Consider the following 19,087-nt stretch of genomic DNA (forward strand, 5'->3'; position numbering starts at 1 on the left):
AAAATATGTTTCCTGACTCAAACCACACCCATCAGGTGCAGTTATCAAAAAGGAGCATTTTGCAGCTGCTATGTGATCCACCAAAATTCAAAACAGTAAACCTTTATTGGGCTGTCCGTTTCTGATAAGCTCTCCAGGCTTCTTATAGTATTGTATACCCCTCATCGAATAGACAGAGTTACCAGCTCCCCACTATGTAAGCACGTAAACTGTTTAATTACAAACCCTCTAACAAGACAGGAACATCATAAAACACCTTATTTAGAGAATAAAGATAATTTTTCAGTGATTTTTCAATTCTACTAAAGAAGAAGGGCAAATAAACAGCAATCATAAACTTTAAACTACTTATAAACAGTATGGGAGCATATTAAATGTTCTACCAGCAAAGGATTTGTGAAAATAGAACATCTCTATGATAGTAATTCAGAAGCCAGAGTAGTTCTAGTACTCTGAGGCCTGATGAACTGTTATTACTGCTGTGAATGTGATTATAGAAAATTATGAATTTCAACTAACCAAATTTAGGAAATTTAGCCTATTTTCCTCTTTAAACACAGCTGATCATATACAGCGATACAAATAGCCATTTGCCCAGCTATGCTATTTAACTATTCTAAAGACAGTGGTCTAATTTCAAGACAGATTTTTTTTTCTGCCTTCCTGGGAAGCGTGGTCTACTGCACGTCGCTCTCTTTTACCACATCTGGAAATCTGCATACAGCAAAGGAGGCACCATGTTAATGTACTGAGATTAAAAGCTGAGTTTCAGAGTATTTATGAAACTCTGTTTCATAATTCTCAGCTCTGCAGCGTGCTCTGCAATGTGCATTGCACCACAATGGACAGCGGAGAATGATGGTCAGATTAGGGATGATCTTTCCATCCTGGAGTGTGGCTGCTCCTCTCAATCAGCCCATCACAGCAGCCGCGCCATCGGCAGCAAAGCCAACAAACCGTGTGCACAACATTTAGTTAGAAAACACTTATTTGTAAGACTGTCTAACTGTGAGATAACAGCCATGCTGCAATTTAACAAGTTAAAATAAGAAGCTGCAGGTCTCACCTTCGATGGGAATCCTGATGTAGATAATCAGTGTTTAACACCCAGGAGGAATACTTCCTGGATTTTTGAGTCTCCTGTAAAATCTGACTCTCTGAATCTGAATTTTCATTTCTTTTTTTACATAGTTAGAGGCAGCTTTCACACTGACACAGCTGTGCTTTTTAGCCTATTGAAAAGTTGGCATGGAGCAGGATCCGGATCTGGGTCATTCCCCCAACACAGTGTCATTGTTTGTTTTTGTGTTTGTGCAAGACTTTTTATTCTCAGAACCAACATAATGCAAAATTTCACCAACTCCAATCAATCCATTTATAATCATTTATAAACTGAAATGAATCAACAGGATTAGCTTAATTTAAAAACAAACAAAAGCTATTTAAGCATTGTCTAGTCGATTTTTGTATCCAAGGTAGCCTTGAAGAGAAGTTTGCACTATTTAATAACAAGGTTGGCTTTAAACAACTTAAACAGCTTGAAGAGACATTTTGTGAAGAAAACGAGATATCAGGAGGCAAAAGGAAACTACTCACTGGCAGCTTTTATAAAGCTCCTCTGGTACTGGTATGTCATGAGAGGTGCAGGTAGCATTCTGGAAACATAAGATGTCAGGAGAAGATTATGAGCAAGGAAAATGGAACAGGTTAGGATTGGCTTCTCTGGAAAAACCAATAAATCTGAAGAGTTCTGTATGAGCACTCATCTCACTACAGTTTGGAGAGAAATTAAAGGAAACACCAGGATGAAGTGTCTTAGTAAGGTATTGGACCACCATGTGCAGCCAGAACAGCTCTAATCTGCCTTGGCAGTCATTCTGGAAGTCTGGAACTCTACTTGAAGAAGGAAAGACTATTCTTACAAAAGATACTCCTTTTTTTTATGATAGTGGAGAGTGCTATCTAGTAGCTTACACCAAAATGTCTCCTAGGTGTGTAGTTGGGACATTTTTTCTTCAATTCATCTTGGTTTTTCTATTTTCTTCTCCTTCTGATATTTTCTCTCAATACACCAGCTTGACATGAGCTTTCTCCTACTGCCTGATGTGAATAATGGCACCTGCTGGTCTTCAATGAGGCCCGACTTGAGGTCTTGATGGTGTAAATGGGTGTATGTACGAGAAAATTGACAGCAGGTGATTCTATAAATCTGTCCGTTTATGTACCGGCGAAGTGCTTGCAGGCACAACCGAATGAATACGAATCTTTGTATGCCTGTGGATTTGTGTTGTGAACAGCATAGATTCATTTAGCTACAGCAGATTGAGCACAGCACGAACACCTCTGCTACTCTCATTCCTTTCTTACATTTTCTTTCCATTTCAGCTGCTCATCTCTGGCTTCCCACAATCACAATCCTTCTCTCATTGTTGCACCGCTCCAGAGGAAGTAATTTAACTATGACGTGCAATATAATGACCAGAATACCGGGCAGTTTTGACACAGCATTAACTCTGGGTAAATAACATGTATAAAATAAAGAAAAACAGACAGCAAATGATAGAAATGACAGCAAAATCAAGCAAAATATATTCGGGCCAGAGGTCTTTTTAAAAAAAACAAAAAAAAACTACTAAGTTATTATGTGACAAGTGCAGAAAAGTGCTATAATTTAGAATAAGAGGAATAATTCCAAGACACAAAAAGCACATTTAATCCATTTATCATGGGTCACGGAGGTTAAAATGCACTCATGCTCGGTGAACACTGGAAGAATTATTTTTTGCCAATAATTCTTAGTAGAAGAACGAATGAAAGCACTGAGTTTGCATTTATGTAAGAGTTTTCACACCAACCTGAGATAGTGCTTGATAGCACTCGTTATTGTCTTAATCTCCCATTCTGGGCTTTCCAGCTCTACGTCAGCGCACGTCTTTGGATCTGATGGACAAAAATATGAAGAGAAAAAGAAAGAAACAAAAGAGATCAATTTTTTAAAAAGATATTTTAGGTACTGTTTTGATACAATTTAAACATGTGCTTTTTATTCATGTGCTTCAGTGTTTACCCATAGCCAAGCTCAGTAGTTTTTGTATTTTGGAGTTGACGCCAGCGATTCTGTACAAGCCCTGTTCATCGATACCTGAAGGAGGAGACAAGAGATCATCTGTAAACGTTGAACCAAACAAAAACCAAGCATTCCTACCGTTTAAGTGCTGCACACTGGCTGCATTGAAATGCTTTTAAAGATAAGCATGATTCTGTTTTTTAATACAGCACCAAATCATCAACAAGTCAACCTAAAGCAACTGATATAATAAGATATAAAAATTCTCCCTCAAGCAAGCACATAGAGATTTCAGCAAGGGGACTTTTACCAGTGAAACTTTAGTTCCTCTACTTTGATAAATGCTCTAGATGCTCTTCTGTATGTGTTAGTGTGTTAGTGAGTGTCTTCCTCTCACTAACTTAAAATCACTGCCAAATAAGGCATCAACAGAAAAAAAGGCACCACACCGTTGAACTTTGATGCACTTTTTTGGCATCAGCATGAAACTCATATCAATTTAATGTGTTTAATCTTTATCTGTCCCATTGCAAACCTGTCCCAGCTAAGAAATTCAAGGTTACCTTCATATACAAGCTAAATACAAATCCACCTGACAAAGCAATGAAAAGGTACAGAGTGACCAGAAATGGGTGCTCTTAGTGCAACAGATAAAAGGAGGAATTGATATTGTAGATCTGTGAACACGTACGGTGACAGAAAATCTGTGGGAAGCGATATCCAGACACATCAGGAAGGTTTAAATCGCACTCATAACACCTGAACAGAATTTCAATTCATGCAGACCAATGTTCTGCATTTTAAAAAAATATTCATCTTTTTTAGGTTATTTGCAATAATTTTGGTGCAAATATTTAAAAAAAAAAAGAAATAATAATCCTATAAATTCTAAATTTAGTATCAAATGAACTGAGAAAAACTTCAGTTCTACTGAGATAAACCCTTAAAATAGCATGGCAGCAAAGAGAGCTTTACAGTGACTGTATAACACTGAATGCACTAAAAATATTCACGAGAAGACTGTAAACAAGTAAGGTGGTCCACAAACAGTATTATCTTCTGATATTTGTTGAAACTATTGTCAATGATTTGGACACAGCAGACGATAAAGTTTATTGGATAATCTTCATCGCTAAAAAAAAAAAATACAATGTATCACAGCAAAGAAGCAAAAAGATTTACAGAGCATTAAAAAACAAAGGAAATAACGTGGGTTGACACTGTACCTCGCGTTTCCACCGCATAGATGAATTTTTTCATCACGTTGAACCCAATGACATCCAGCTGAGCCACTGATGGAGAGGGAAGCGACAAGAATGAATCTGAGCCAACTATCGATTTGTTTTAAAATCACTAAAAACAAAGTGTTCCAACCTAAAAGTTTGTCGGCACTTTTTAGGTACAAGTAATATTAGGTCTCATATATTAATTGAAGATGGCAACGATAATCACCTCTGCAGCCTTAAAAAAGAAACAGCAACTCAATCCAAATAAATTAAAGACACTTACTGCCTTCACTCTGGTTATCTTTATTGAGGTTGTACACCTGCAAAAATAAAGAACAGAACACTTCACAGTTATGCTTAATTAGGGAAGCAAACATAAGTACATTACCAGTGTTTCACATGTTATAATATAAATATAAATATAGATAACTCTAGTTATGCAAGCATATAGTCAGGGATCTTTAGGGAACATCCACTTATTATTTCCATCAAAAGTCATATTATATAGAAAATACAGCAGCTATGACTCTAATGCTCAGATCCATCCTTTTGTCTGCTGGTGGTATTTCACAGTCATGATCTGTGGTGGGCTTGTAATGAAGCGAAGTGGGAGCCAGAGAACAAGATCGCCAGCATTTTTTATTTTATGACCATTCCCCTGAACTCTGCAACCGCGTGTTCCAACTTGTGGTGAGCTCCTGAATGTGGATTACCTTTGCACACTTGAATGCAGACATGAGGGAGGTGTTGGAACAAGAACACATCTGAATAAGAGTGTTAAAATAGACTTCCAGCCAAAGAGCAAAAATGCCGTACACCGAGGAGGTATAAACCAAGTGCTGAGGAAGTTGGCTGGCAGTCAGCTGTTGTGTTGATTGTTGTGGAGCATAAAGACCAAATGATCCCTCTCAGACTTATGTGGTGTCTCTCTAAATGTGACTAGACATGGACAGCATGTGCTGAGGAAAAGATGCAGAATTTGAGCCAACAGTTTTCCAATTACACCTCGTGGTTTGTTTAGCTCTCATCCCATCCCCTTTTTTTTTTTTCTCTCCTTTTCTGTCTCAGCCTCACTCTCCTGTTTGTCTGTGTTACATGAGAACAAACTGGTAACCATGGCAACCTACCGGTTCTCTCCCATCCATGGCCTCCATCCACAATCTACGGTCTTCTTCCGACAGAGCCTGCATGGTGATCACTCCCGGCCTTCACACACAAGCAATAACAGGAAAGGCACATAAGCTTATCAAACATACAGGTGAGCGGCAAACATTAGGTGTTAGATCATCAAACCTCAATAATACTCAACAAATACACACAAAGACAAACATGTCGATAACTGGTGTAACAAGGCGCACCTATAAATCAAACCACAACTGTAATAAAATCATCATATTTAAATAAAAAGTTTATCAACTAAAGAAATTCTTACGGTTCAATAAGTAGTTATATGTTCTAACTAAGAGGTTAGGCGGCATGTTTCTTTGAATTAAAAATACTTAATAGATGTGCCCATTCTTAGAGAAATGCAAATCTTGTTCTTTTTATAGCAAAACACATTCATTTATGGGTACCAGAGCTATGACTATACTACTGTGTTCCAGTAAATCACATGATCAGCAGCTCCGATCAGATTTTTCCCCTTAAAAGGATAACAAAGGGATGACGAATAAAGCATGAAAATTCAGCATCTAACAAGAATTCATTAGGCTAAGCAGCGAAAAATCATCCACAGAGGCAACGTGTAATGCGCACGTACTCACTGCATGGGCTCACACACAGCCTCATTAGCCATGCCAATCTCTCCATCACCATACACTCCAATCTACACACTGTCCTTCATCCTCACACACTAGCCAATCACACACATTACACGCTGATCCAAAGGCACTCAGACAGAAGTGTGGAGACACGTTCGAGGGCCAAAAACACAAAATGATTTAAACTGACACCAGCTCTTCGGAGCTTATAAAGCCTGAAAATCGTAAAAATCCTAGATAACAAAGCCGGCTCTGTTAATTCCATGATTTTGCATAGAGAATATGTAATGTATTGCTCCTATTACTGTCTTCTTCATACTTTTTGTTTTGTGTGCAATTTTACTGGCCTTTGTTTTTATTTTGTGCTGCTTTAAATTCTGTGTTTGCATGGGAAACTCATCACAGAGATGATCACAGTTCCCTCCTCTTATTCCGAGTCACTGTGATGGAAAAAGAATGAATAAGCACTGACGCAGTCTGTAACTCTGTCAGTGTAGCCACTCTTCCCTTTGTGTTATAAACGCCCCCTCCTTGTGTTAAAAGCTCTGTTAAAAAAAAAAAAAAAAAGTTGTCTATAATGCCAAACAAATGATTTATGCCATCTCTATTGCTCTTGATAATTTGCTATATTTCCCCCCCATCAGGATCCTGCAGGAACAAGTCTGTGTATGCAGTGATCAGACTGTTTTGATCATTTTGAAGATTTATGTTTTAGAGCTGGCTCTCTAAAATAAACCTGCTTCACGGAGCATGAGTTACTGTACCACAGCAATCTGTCCCACTTAAGAGTGAGACTGCTTTGTGTTCCTAAAGGACCTGAGTTAAGTCTAAAGATGGATGGTTAACAGATAGGCAGAGTGTGATAGAGGATAGCTGAAGTTGTGTGTGAGTGGACAGGAACAGTGGAGGCGGTATAAGAAGGGAAATGCCATAGGGGGCTGAGTCAGATAGGAAAAAGAGCCTCAATCTTCAAGCTCACACCAACTGTGCAGTGCCCTCATGTGTCTGTTAGCTGTAATTACACCCTCCTTTAAAAGAAAAAAAGGGAAAAAAACGCCCATGCTAATCCTGAGATTATGAGCTGGGACTGAACTACATTTAACCAAATGTTTCATATTGATGACACAAAGTAAAACCCGGTGAAAAGAAAGCTGGGTGAATATTCACTAACCTGTCCACAGCCTCCACGTCGAAACAGAACCGCTTTTCTATCGAGTCCGTCTTCCTTCTGGTGCACGACTTGAGAATAAAGCTCTCCTCCTCTCCCTGACACAGTAAAAGCAAGAAGCAATGTAGTACATTAATAACACATGAAGAGCATTTAAGACATCATAATGCAACCATACAGTTTGAGCAGAATTTAATAGCCAGGATGGTAATTTTCAGCTCCATACTAAGACTAGCTCTGCAAGATTCACTGATTAAAATATTCTGTACTTTTCCCATTTGGAGTCTTGGTGCAGGTCGTCAATATATCCTGCCTGAAACGAGCACATTTAGCTCCCTTCCTCCTCTCTTTAAGCAGACTTTTTTCTAATTGGCTGCCCCTCGCAAACAGAAGACCTAAATAGCAGTTTATTCTGTGCTCCAAGGCTTGTCCGATAAGAAGTATTATACAGAGTCAAGGGCAGAAAAACAAACAAACAAACAAACAAACAAAAAAACAGTATGTAGCATATAGTTATTATTATTATAAATGAATCCCTGGTTGAAATATATCTTACGTTGGAGTAAAACTGAAGATTTAGCATTTTAAATTTGTCTTGACTTCCAATTTAGAAGTAAGACTTGCTGTGTGAACTGGGCAATGAATCATATGTGCTTTAAAAAGAACAATATGAAAAAATAGACACTATAAACTAATGTGCGGGGAGTGCCATCTGGCAGTTTTATAACCAATATAAAGGATTACAGCAATATTATTTTCATTTCACACATTATCCATGAGACACTCAGCTTGTAAGCTTTTCAAAAGCTTGGTTTTCTTATAAGTAAAGAAAACACAGACAGACAATGTCGCTACCTGTAGCAACAATATTATACAATTTATGCTATGGTGACATCACTTCTCTTCAAAGGTAGTAACAATTGTTTCTACCTAGTTGAAACAATTGATGGGTTAGGTATACTGGGATACTGGGTTTGAATCTGCAAGCCTGCTGGGGCCTTCATGGATTCTTTGTGTGCCTATGCTGGCTCTCTGCAGATGCTCCTGCTTCTTCCCACAGCCTAACTTAGTAGTAGTAGTAGTAGTAGTAGTAACTAGTAGTTAGTTTTATTGGTGATTCTAAAATGGCCACAGGCGGTGAAGAAAATGGATGGGTAGATGAGTGTGATAACTCATAATCTACAGATGGCTACACACTCTGGCGTCATACCAATTCAAAGTACAGGTTTTATTGCCATACTCTAAAGCAAAGCACAGATGGGCCAGGTTTGCTGTCATCAGTGAGTGCTTCTTTTCTTTCAGTGCAGTCCACCTACTCTTTATTTGCTATTTTGGATTTCCGAGCTTTGTGTTAAAGCCAAAGGGTTTTCTGTGACTTTTAATGTTTCCAAGTTTCCTTCAGTTACTCAAAATGAAACTGTGGCAACTTTCTCAGAACTGAGCTGCACTTCAGGCTCATATCAGCTTTGGCTTAATCGGTTTGTAGGTGGAGGGCGATCAGAGATAGGTCTCTGAGAAAACAGTTGGAGACAACATTTTCTGCTTACTGCTGCTTACTCAGAACATTATTCACCCACACTGCACTCTCACCTATTAAGGGTGACGTGGAAGAAGTCGTTAGCGCTCGCTCGTAAAACCAGTATCTCGCTCTGTGACTGTGCGACCGAATGAAAACGCACAGCTTTTTGAGCTGATTGCTGAAAACAGTGGTACGGTTTTCTACTGTCAAAACTATCTTGTAGTCTCACCTGTCCATGCATGGGGAATAATAAAAAATAAATAAATAAAAACACACACTAAGAGCTTGCGCTCAATGTTGTGCTTATACACACTGGGACGAAGCACATTTGCATGAATGCCTGCATGAGCGTCTTTATATGAGGGCGCTTGTGAAGTGAACCTGATTGTGTACTCTTTTTTCTCCCTTACAAAAAATGTTTGCAAGTCCAAACCTGGATTTTGTTAGTGAACTTGTGATTTTATCTGTATATTTTAACAGCACAGGCTACTCACCGTTTTACCTCCAGACTTAGGGTCAAACAGGACCATGGTGACTTTCTTGGGCTCACGGTAGTATGTACAGTAGTACTTCACCCAAGTAGATACAAATGAGCCTAAAGATAGATAGAAAACATAGAGATGAAGAGTGGTAAAAAACAAAAACACAAGAAAGGAGAAGAGAAAAAAAGAAAATGGGTGAAGAGGAGACAGGGTCAAAACAACAAGAACCAAAAAAAAGAAAAAGAAAAGGACGAGTCCTGGTCAGACCTCTTTTAGTGCTTTAGTGTTACCATGGCTACCGCACGTGGACAGAGCTGCTGTCACGTCTCCAACAGATCGGACTTGAGTTTGTCAGCCATTGGTTCATTATGGCTTGTTTGTTCTGCTGCTCTGACACCGTGTGAGCCAAACAAGATGCCACTAACATCCACACACTATACCTCGTTACACACGCGCACACACGCTCATTCACCGTTGTATGTGGCTTGCTGGTTAGCATCCTCGTTATAACACGAAACACGTTCACAGACATACACAGATACTTACGCTTTTCCTGCACAAACAGGTAGCCCTCCATCGTGTGCTGGCTGACACTCTTGTGTTCATGTGGATTCTCCTTCATCTTCCTCATCAAACTCTCAACCTCCGACCGCGTGCTCTCAAAACGGTTCCTCGTCTGCCAACAAAAGCGCACAGGAGTGCAGATCTTTCCTCAGAAATTCAACTTGTAGATTGGAAAGTACATAACAAGCCTTATATGTTGCAGAATGAACAAGTTTTGAAGGCCTATTTTAAAGCCGCAAGTTGAGAATCTTTGGTTTAAAAACACATCACAAGCAAGGGCTACCCTGCATTATTCATAAGTTTTATTCTAACTGGACCATATAATGCTAAATAAATATTGTTATATACTACATAAGGCCATTAACTCATCAAAAAAGTGCTTTCTGTTGTAATAAATTAAATTAGCTGTGGGGTCATTAACATAGAAACAATTTTCTTTGGAAAACCAACTGGCAACAAACAGGTTAGTTATCCGCTGTTTGCACTGTGGAGACATGTTTTCCTTATAGGAGAAAATACAGGAAGTACTCATCAGGTGATTTTAAGGTCAATTTGGGTCATGGTTAAGATTATGGTTAGACAAGTAGTAAATATGGTTAAGAATAGAGAAAGTCTTCAAAAAATGATATAATGCCCCATTGATACACTACTGTTTGTGTGTGTGTGTGTGTGTGTGTGTGTGTGTGTGTGTGTGTGTGTGTGTGTGTGTGTGTGTGTGTGTGTGTGTGTGTGTGTGTGTACTTGATCTTACATTCTGTATGCTGATGGTGAGGTCGGTCTTGAAGTGATTAAAGTCCTTTGCCAACTCGTAGCCATGGTGATAGTAGGTGAAAAGGCCTTGAAGAAATGCCAACAGCTACAGGAAGAAGAGAAAAACAGAAAGAAAGTAAAGATCAAGAAAAGATGAACAACCCAGGGATAGGGGCAAAGGTACGTCAGAAAAAAAATGAATGCACGTGTCTGAGTGGAGGAAAGAAAATATAAAAGGAAGACTGAGCAAAAGGTTGACATTTAGAAGTAGTAAGGGAAAACCGAGAATATCTCAACAAATGTTAGCACTGAGTAGCTGATATGCTTGGTTATCTTAAAGTGTGACTGTAACACAAATGACTGCTACAAAAAGAAAGTGTGTGCGCAGCATCTTTAAAGAAAAAGAGCTTTTTTTAGTAGCATCTTACAGGCTCCACAAAGTCAAACATCTTCCTCTCTTGGACTTCCTGCACCTTGAAGACGTATTCCAAAGAAACCTCGTAGAAATGCTGCCTCACGTTATCTACTTGGTTGTCCGCCTACAACAGAGAAGAAAATTAAGAAAACTGACACACCGATAATCAAGGGTTACACGTAAAACCTGCTCGCTCAGAGAAACTAGCAACGTCTAAACTCAGACACGGCATCTTACCTCAAGTAGATGTGCCTCTTTCTTCTTTGCTGAGAGGCTGAGGTGCTTCTCCAGTACTGCACAATACTTCTCCGTCTCTTTGTCATATTTTTTCTTGGCTTCCTATCACAGGGGGGAAAAAATTAAAAATAAAATACAAATCTTTTGGCTGAGCTTAATGAAACTGTCTCAACACTTGTACCGGGGAGTTTTTCTCCAGTTTTAATAAACCAACACATGTACTCTGATCCTCTTCATAATGCTAGTGTACATGCTGTAGTATATTTTAGCAGTTATTTGATTTGAGAACAGGGAGCACAGCAAACTTTATATAATGCAGATTTCTTTTAGCTTTCTAATAACAAATTCCCTTTTTCAGGGAGTCTAGCAATGAATACTTTCCTCCAGGGAGCACAGCTGGTTATTAAACAACAGACTGTTTCATCAGAAATGAGATCAGCGACATGAGAGAGAGACATGTTTTGATAGATGATGAACCTGGGACAGAGAGCTCAGGGTGTGTATTTATGGAATGAAAGCAACAGAAACTGTTACACAGGCAATGTTGGAATTACCAGTCAGATTAGGATCATTAAACTTAAAATCACTTCAACAGGAAGATAGGGATATCAGTACAGTAAGACACATAAAGAGAAACCAGCCTGTTAATCTTTAAGCAACAAACTGGGATATGAGAGAAGTGCTTACTGAATGCGAATATTTGACACTTCTGTGCTAAAGGATATATATACACAAGACAAAACAATATATATTAAATTGTTTGGTCAAAAAAAATAAATAAAATAACTTGGACTTGTTTCAAAAGTCCCCCGTTGGAGCCAAAGAGAAATTTCGGAACATCAGTGAGCCACATGTGCATTTGCTGATTACATTTTACCTTTATTATTCCTTTTAACTATTTCTTTAACAACGCTGGAACTGGCACTAAAATAATACGATGTGTACTGTAAGATGATCTCTGTTCACTGCCGAGCTGGTTTCAGCAACAAGAAGCTGAGTGCTCTTGGCCAGAGGAGGAACAGACAGCAGCTGCGGAAAGCATCAGAAATGATGAACGCCTCTCTAAACAACAAGGCCTCTGTTTAAAGTCTGCCTCTCTGATTTGTCATGTCTGAAACGAGTGTCGTGGCAGCCCTCTCCCATGTGTTCATTATTAGAGATTTCATTACAGCCTTTTGAGAAATTTTAAACTAAAAAAAAAAAATGACTGGCTTCCTTTGTGAAAGGAATTCATTTGCGTGAGACAAATCATCCAGCAAGCATAAATATCAGGAAAGGTTTTATAACATTAAAATGACTTGTTTCTATTTTCCCTAATGCTTGGGTTTAAAAGTTAAAGGTGTTAAACTTCATTCACTTTAGGTTACTTCCATCCTCAGCCAGCAGGTGGCAGTGTCTTCACAGTATGATAAATGTCTTCCTAATTTATTTATTTAATTTTTCCCAGAAATATAAGGTAACTGATGTTTTGATGCAAGACCATACCCAACCAGACTGACTATTCACAGATCAAATCAAGTTCATTTCCATTGCAACAGTTACATAGAAATCCCAGTCAAATCTAAAGCCAACAAATGCACCAGCAATCCTTTGTTTACAAGACGTGCATTATTAAAACACATCTATTTAACAAAAGCAGCACTTGCTGTCACCTGCAGCAACTTAGAATGACTTTAAAGTGGATAACTGACTACAAAGAGAAGATTCCTGACAACGTATTCTCAACAACTTCAACAACTAAAAGGATTTCTGGAAATCATGATGTTCTCAGTGTGTTTTAACAGAAATCTGTCATTGTTGCATGAGTGAAGTTTTTTTTGTTTTTTAATACACAAAGACCTTGAATTGCAAACAGCATTTTTTTTTTTTAAATTCAGTCTTACACTCGAGCTCTATGTAAAGATTTCTTGTCTAATGTTTCCTACTGGCTGCAGTAATCTGATTGGTGTGAATTCCTCGGTGAATAAGATTAGAATCTGAACCTTGAGTTTTCTTTAAATAAACTGTCATGTGAACCCCCCCACACACATTTTAAACATATTTATCTGTTAGCCATTCGCTGCTATTTTGTAAAACTGGTCCCGTGCAAGACGGCTGCCAGCTCTGCAGCTTTAGGACAAGGTGAAACTGTGCCAGGCCAAGATATTATCGGTTCTTTTGGGGCTAAACTAGGATTAGTGCATCACTCCCGGTGACTTAACTGAAGTGATTACGCTTCACACTTTAATCTGACCATAATGTCAAAATCAGACAGTGACCTGCAACATGGGCATGTTTTAATAGATCATGTACTGATAAAACACTGAATGCATCAGGGGAACCCCCTGCCGCTACTCATCTAGGTCCTATGGCTAATGACAGCATGAAGCAAGCACCGATATGACCCGATATAAGGAGATTAAAGACGCTGAGGCATGGTATATTTACTGCACAGGGGCCGGCATTATTTAAAAATGCACAGTTCAGTGTTCATCCTTTATCTGTTTATAGAATTTCTATTTTTCTGGAGTGTGAAAAAATAAAAATTAACAAAATCATAACATCAAAAAACTTTGTATACTTATGTTTTACTTCTATAGAGTGAGAAGCAAATGAAGAGATTTAAGCACACTTTAAAAAAAGAAATAAAAAAAAAAAATAAAAAAAATAAAATCACACACAGACCTGCTAGAGGGAGCCCAGCCTGCATGTAAGAGGGAATCAGTGATTTATGGCAGCATTTATGTCTTCCTCTAATCTCTTATCCAGGTCATTTAGTAATGGTTCAGACCTTAACATACACCCATCACGTAAGGAGAGGGAGACCCTGAGCCTTGTGAGGAGTGTGCTGCCTTTTATTCCAAGCATACATGAAAAGCACCTATTAGTTCCACGTCACTGTGCAGCGGTAACAACAACTATAACTAAACTCATGTGTTTGAGTTCCAAACAAAATTTTATCATCAAAATAAAATCTTTAAGCATTGTATTTTATATTTATCATTGTATTATATTCCATCATTGGTGTATTTGGCAATTCTTAAAGGTTGTCCTGTATTCTGAACCATCTCTCTACAACTCTACAAACTATATAGCCAATTTTTTAAAAAATGCATCGAGACACTCTCTGGTAATTATAGTATATTATTGTATTAAAGTGAGATATTATGCAGTAATCCTAACCAGGTGAGAGTAATCTGGAGTGTTTCTCTGGACTAAAGATCTTGCACATACATCGACTCTAACAGTTTCTGCAAATTATTCCTAGAGCATCAGGAGCTGAGCAACTAAACTTGACACACATGTAGTCCAAAGTCTTGGACCACTAAAGGTTCTTACCTATAATGCCATGATCTTACCAAGCAACTGCCTAGCAACGGGCTAAAATATCACGTTTTTAGTATTTACTCACCTGTAACACCTTGTAAAGGATTTTTATCGTGTTTATTTTGTGAGAAAAGCTGAATTATGAATGATATATTGTGACACCATCACACTGCCTAGCCAGACTTTATGCAACTTCAGCACCTTATATGAAAATGTGCTATTGCTGTAATTTTACAACAATAACGTCTTATTCATATCCACATATACTTAATTATGCATGATATACTATGATGTTATCATGCTGCCAGACTATCACCTATCAATGGGCTTAAATGACCTGTTTTCAATGTATAAACATCCACCTCCCTATTCATTTAAATTTTCTAAACGTGATAACATATTGCAGTTTACCAAGGACTAAACAGGCCAGACAATGGGCATGTATTAGTTATAGTAAAGCAAAGTTTAAAATTGAAGGCATTGCAGTCACGAGTTAATGTGAAACTATATGCATGTGTCCCTGGCAACCAGCAAAAGGCACAAAAAACAATAAAAACGAGAACAAAAAAGAAAAAAAGAAAAATCTGAATGTTTTTCTGATCTGTATGTTTTGAGTGGATGCTGTCTGACACAGATCCTTTAATAGCTTCAGAAGCACTACAGGCCATTATCGATTTATTCTTCATGCTAGCACACATGTATCAATACAAACCCACAGCTCATGTACAGTTAAAAGTCATTTCTGTGGCCCGTGTACTGTCACCCTTCTTACCTTGGCTGCACTGATTTGCTCTTTCCTGAACCGCTCCAGTGGCAAAATTAACACATCATTGGCATTCTCGATCTACAAGGCAGATATACACACCCAAAAAAATCCATGTTACAGACACACCAGTATACACCAGGTATTTTAATATTTGTATCATTTGTACCAGCAGTTTCTATTAGAGCTGCCAGTCATTTTCTGGAGAGGACTAGTGTTTCCGTGGTTATAAAAGACCAAACGTTTACTCTCATTAAGAATAACCTATAACAATATAGACAATATAGCTAGTTAGGTCACTCACCATTCGTGTCCGTTCATCCTCCAGGTTCTGTAAAACTGCTGCAAACTCCTGAAGTGACTTGGCTGGGACAGTCATGTTGGTAAATCGGGTGAACGAGAGAGAGAAAAGAGATCATTGAAAATAAAAAAGAGGCAGAAAGGCAAAGCACTGCTATTTTTAATGCTGATAAAGAGCGAGACAAAAAAAGATGCAAGGCAAAAGCATCAAAGAGAATACAGCTATCGGGGAGTAAAGAGGTTAAAGGTGCTTTGTTTCTGCTTCGGTACCACTTATTTAGAGGTTTCGAAATGTTTCTAAACTCATGACATAGCAGAGTAATTAACTGGAAATGAAACCGCAACTTAAAGGGTTTGTTTCTATGGTGCTTTCACAGTCAGCATGGATCGGTGCTCGGTTCCCCCATTCACTGGCAAACGAGCCACAGCTACATTGTTTAGGTCAGAGTTTCCACTTCAATTGCTTCTGACCCTGTCCAACACTTCACACACACTTCACACACAGACTTGTTCTTCAGGCACACTGAGCACACCTCAAGTAATTGAAGAGTGTGCCTACCGAACATGTGTTCCTTATGCACAGGCATGCAGAAATTGCATGTGCACTGTGATAATCCATTCCACAGTTATCCATTTTATCCTCATTAACATCAAACTTCATGTTTCTGGAAGTTATAGGTTTTGTATTTGGCTATTAAAAAGGAGGTGCAGGCCTTAAATGTCCAGGTTTGAGTGGAATCTAATGGCAGAAATGTAATATAATTGTAGTTGTGTTTTCATTAGTGCAGAATTGAATTTTTAGTGTAGGAGACAATTTTTCATTGCCTCAGAATGAGCTCTTTATCTACAGAGCCTGCAGGTACACATCCAGGTGCTTCTATAGAAGCCCAGAATGGACAAACCATACAGAGGGCCTTTTCCATTTTGTGTTTTAGCACCAACTCTAGGATCACCAGAATACAGAAATTAATCAGGTTGCAATCTGTACTGTCAGCTGACACTACACCCTACACATGGCTTCTTTCATCCATTATTAGAAGAAAAAAAATTCCATCCATCTGTCGATCCATCTTCTGACACGTATACAGGGGGTAGCAGTCCAAGTACAGATGACCAGACCACAGCCCTCCCTCCCCTGTCACCTACTTCAACTCTTCCAAGGGGACATCAAAGCATTCCCAAGGCAGCTGGGAAATGTAATCTCTCCAATGTGTCCTGGGTCTGCTCTGAGGTCTCCAGCTACTGGGACAAGCCCAAAACACAGCACCTTGGAAGCATCCCAATCAGATGCCCAAACCACCTCAACTGGCACCTTTTGATGTGGAGGAGTAGCAGCTCTACTCTAAACTCCTCCCAAATGGCTGGGCTCCTCACTCTATCTAGGAGAGCTCAGACATCCTTCAGAGGAAGCTCTTTTCTGCCACTTATACCTGTGATCTGACACCCACAGCTCACGGCCAAAGGTGAAGGTAGGAATGTAGATCAACTGGTAAACGGACGGCTTTGCTTTCATGCTCATCGCTCTCTCCACAACAGGAAGGTACAACATCCAGATTACTGCAGACGCTGCGCCAATCTGTGTGTCCATCTCCCCCTTCCTTCTCCCCTCACTTGTGGACAAGACCCTAAAATTCTTTAACTCCCACACTTAGAGAAGCAACTCATTCCCGATCCATGCGACTCTTTTCCAGATGAGAACCATGGTCTAAGACCTTGAGGTGCTAATTCCCATCCCTGCTGCTTCAGATTTGGCTGCAAACCTCCCAACTACAAGCCGGAGGTCATCATTCAGTGAAGCCAACAGAACCACATCATCTGCAAAAAGCAGAGATGAGATCCAGAGACCACAGAATCTGACACCATCCACCCCTGGGCTACAAATTCAGTCCATAAAAATTATAACCAAAATCCATGACAGATGAAAGCCCTGGTGGCGTATAATACTTGCAAACAAATGTGTCTGACTTAGTGAGACAATGCAGACAAAGTTCTTTCTACAAATAAATCCTGGTGTCTTAAAAATAGTACAAAATTGTAACACGGCTCATATTGTGCAATCAAAGCTTGACGATTAATCTAAACTCTTACATGTTGACACATTGACGTAAATCAGTACCTATTGTTTTTATCACATTGTTCTAAGAGGACTTATTATAGCATCAGAGAGATGAAGATGGGTTTTGACATGAGTCTCACCATGAATAGCCTAACAACAACAGTGCTGCAATCCAGCTGAGCACCAAGCTGTTCAGGAAAGATAGCCAGCGATAGTGAAACAACAGTAGGGTGGTAGGTCAGAATCGGGGCAGCAAAGAGCTGCAGACTGACACAGAGAGGGTGTGGTGACTGCACAGACTCTCACACAGCAGGCTGTTTGAGCAGAAACAGCCCAGATGAGTTCAGGGAACTCATATTTTACACACCAATATCACAAACTTTTGTGTAATAGTACGCTCTGTGTAATGACATTTTATTTCATGAAATAACTACAACATTTATGAAGACTGGAGCTATCAAAAATAACGAAAGAATACCGAAAGGGCTGCAAAATTTGAGCCAATGTACAGTTTTTTCCTTTTTTGCAGTGTTACTATTAGACTCTCCATCAGCTACTTAAAATTATTTCAATTTTTGAACTATTTTAAGCCACAAGTCAGAGGATGGATCAAAAGCTAAAATTACACCCGTTTTCAAAATGTGCCACTAGTTTTATTAATAACAGAATAAGCTTTGATATTTTAACAAAAATAGCACATTCAGGGCAGATACCTAATCTGAGACTCCTCAGTTTTCTGTCCAGCAGCACGGAAATGAAAATCAAGCTGACCTTGAAGTCAACGCTGATTTGGCTATTCTATTTTAGTGACTAGACATGATACAACATCATCTGATGTCTATTTAGAGGCTTTCCTCTTCTGGTACACCGAATGTATTGGATTTCACATCCGCACACTCACCTATGCATATCTCATCATCCGTCTCAGCATCTCCAATGCACTGGAATTTAAAGTCATTGAGAGAGTCAGCAAACTTCCTCTTCGCTGTCGACAGACCTGAGAGAACAGAAAAAATAAGAACTTTAAGGTCGTATTTTATGTTGGTCCACCTCACTTTAAGTGAGTTTGTAATAATGTAATAACAAGCTGTACAGAAAGCATATAATAAATCTTAATCTGAACTCTAGAAAACCTGGTACTAAATAATGTGATAAGATTATGGACAAGAATAGCGGTTTTGTCCTGATTATGCTTTTAATGCTTTTAAAGTGAGAGTGAGTGGAAAGGCGGACAACACGAGTGGGTCCCCTGTGGCGTCAGTGATGGAGGTTTGACAGCTCATATATTTGTGTGTGTTCGTGCTGAAAAGTGCAAAAAAAAAAAGTTCCATTCGACTTAAGTCACATTAGCCAGGCGAGGAACTGAAAAGCCTTAGACAGCTGAATGCCTTTCAAATAATACATGAGGCGCTAAGAGCTCCTAGGAGACAGACACTCACAGCGAGCTTGGCTTCCCTTGCATTTAAACTCAACG

The 19,087-nt window shown here is 39.0% G+C and overlaps 1 protein-coding gene across 5 annotated transcripts in view; it reads right to left on the reverse strand.

The window, feature by feature from the left end:
- The window catches only part of LOC100690922 (rho GTPase-activating protein 26), an 85,191-nt gene that overhangs the window by 24,281 nt on the left and 41,823 nt on the right, over positions 1–19,087 (reverse strand). For all 5 annotated transcript variants that reach the window (XM_025910730.1, XM_025910731.1, XM_005452582.4 and 2 more), the window contains 15 exons: positions 18,515–18,610; positions 15,562–15,623; positions 15,267–15,338; positions 11,189–11,290; positions 10,965–11,075; positions 10,538–10,642; positions 9,769–9,898; positions 9,235–9,335; positions 7,225–7,319; positions 5,421–5,499; positions 4,577–4,613; positions 4,294–4,359; positions 3,068–3,142; positions 2,856–2,940; positions 1,597–1,655 (listed from right to left, as the gene is read on the reverse strand). In XM_025910730.1, the coding sequence (XP_025766515.1) occupies positions 1,597–1,655; positions 2,856–2,940; positions 3,068–3,142; positions 4,294–4,359; positions 4,577–4,613; positions 5,421–5,499; positions 7,225–7,319; positions 9,235–9,335; positions 9,769–9,898; positions 10,538–10,642; positions 10,965–11,075; positions 11,189–11,290; positions 15,267–15,338; positions 15,562–15,623; positions 18,515–18,610 (1,275 nt within the window). The remainder of the gene's footprint in view (positions 1–1,596; positions 1,656–2,855; positions 2,941–3,067; positions 3,143–4,293; positions 4,360–4,576; positions 4,614–5,420; positions 5,500–7,224; positions 7,320–9,234; positions 9,336–9,768; positions 9,899–10,537; positions 10,643–10,964; positions 11,076–11,188; positions 11,291–15,266; positions 15,339–15,561; positions 15,624–18,514; positions 18,611–19,087) is intronic.

The sequence above is a fragment of the Oreochromis niloticus genome, linkage group LG10, assembly GCF_001858045.2.
Source record: "Oreochromis niloticus isolate F11D_XX linkage group LG10, O_niloticus_UMD_NMBU, whole genome shotgun sequence".
In the NCBI taxonomy this organism is placed as follows: Eukaryota; Metazoa; Chordata; class Actinopteri; order Cichliformes; family Cichlidae; genus Oreochromis; species Oreochromis niloticus.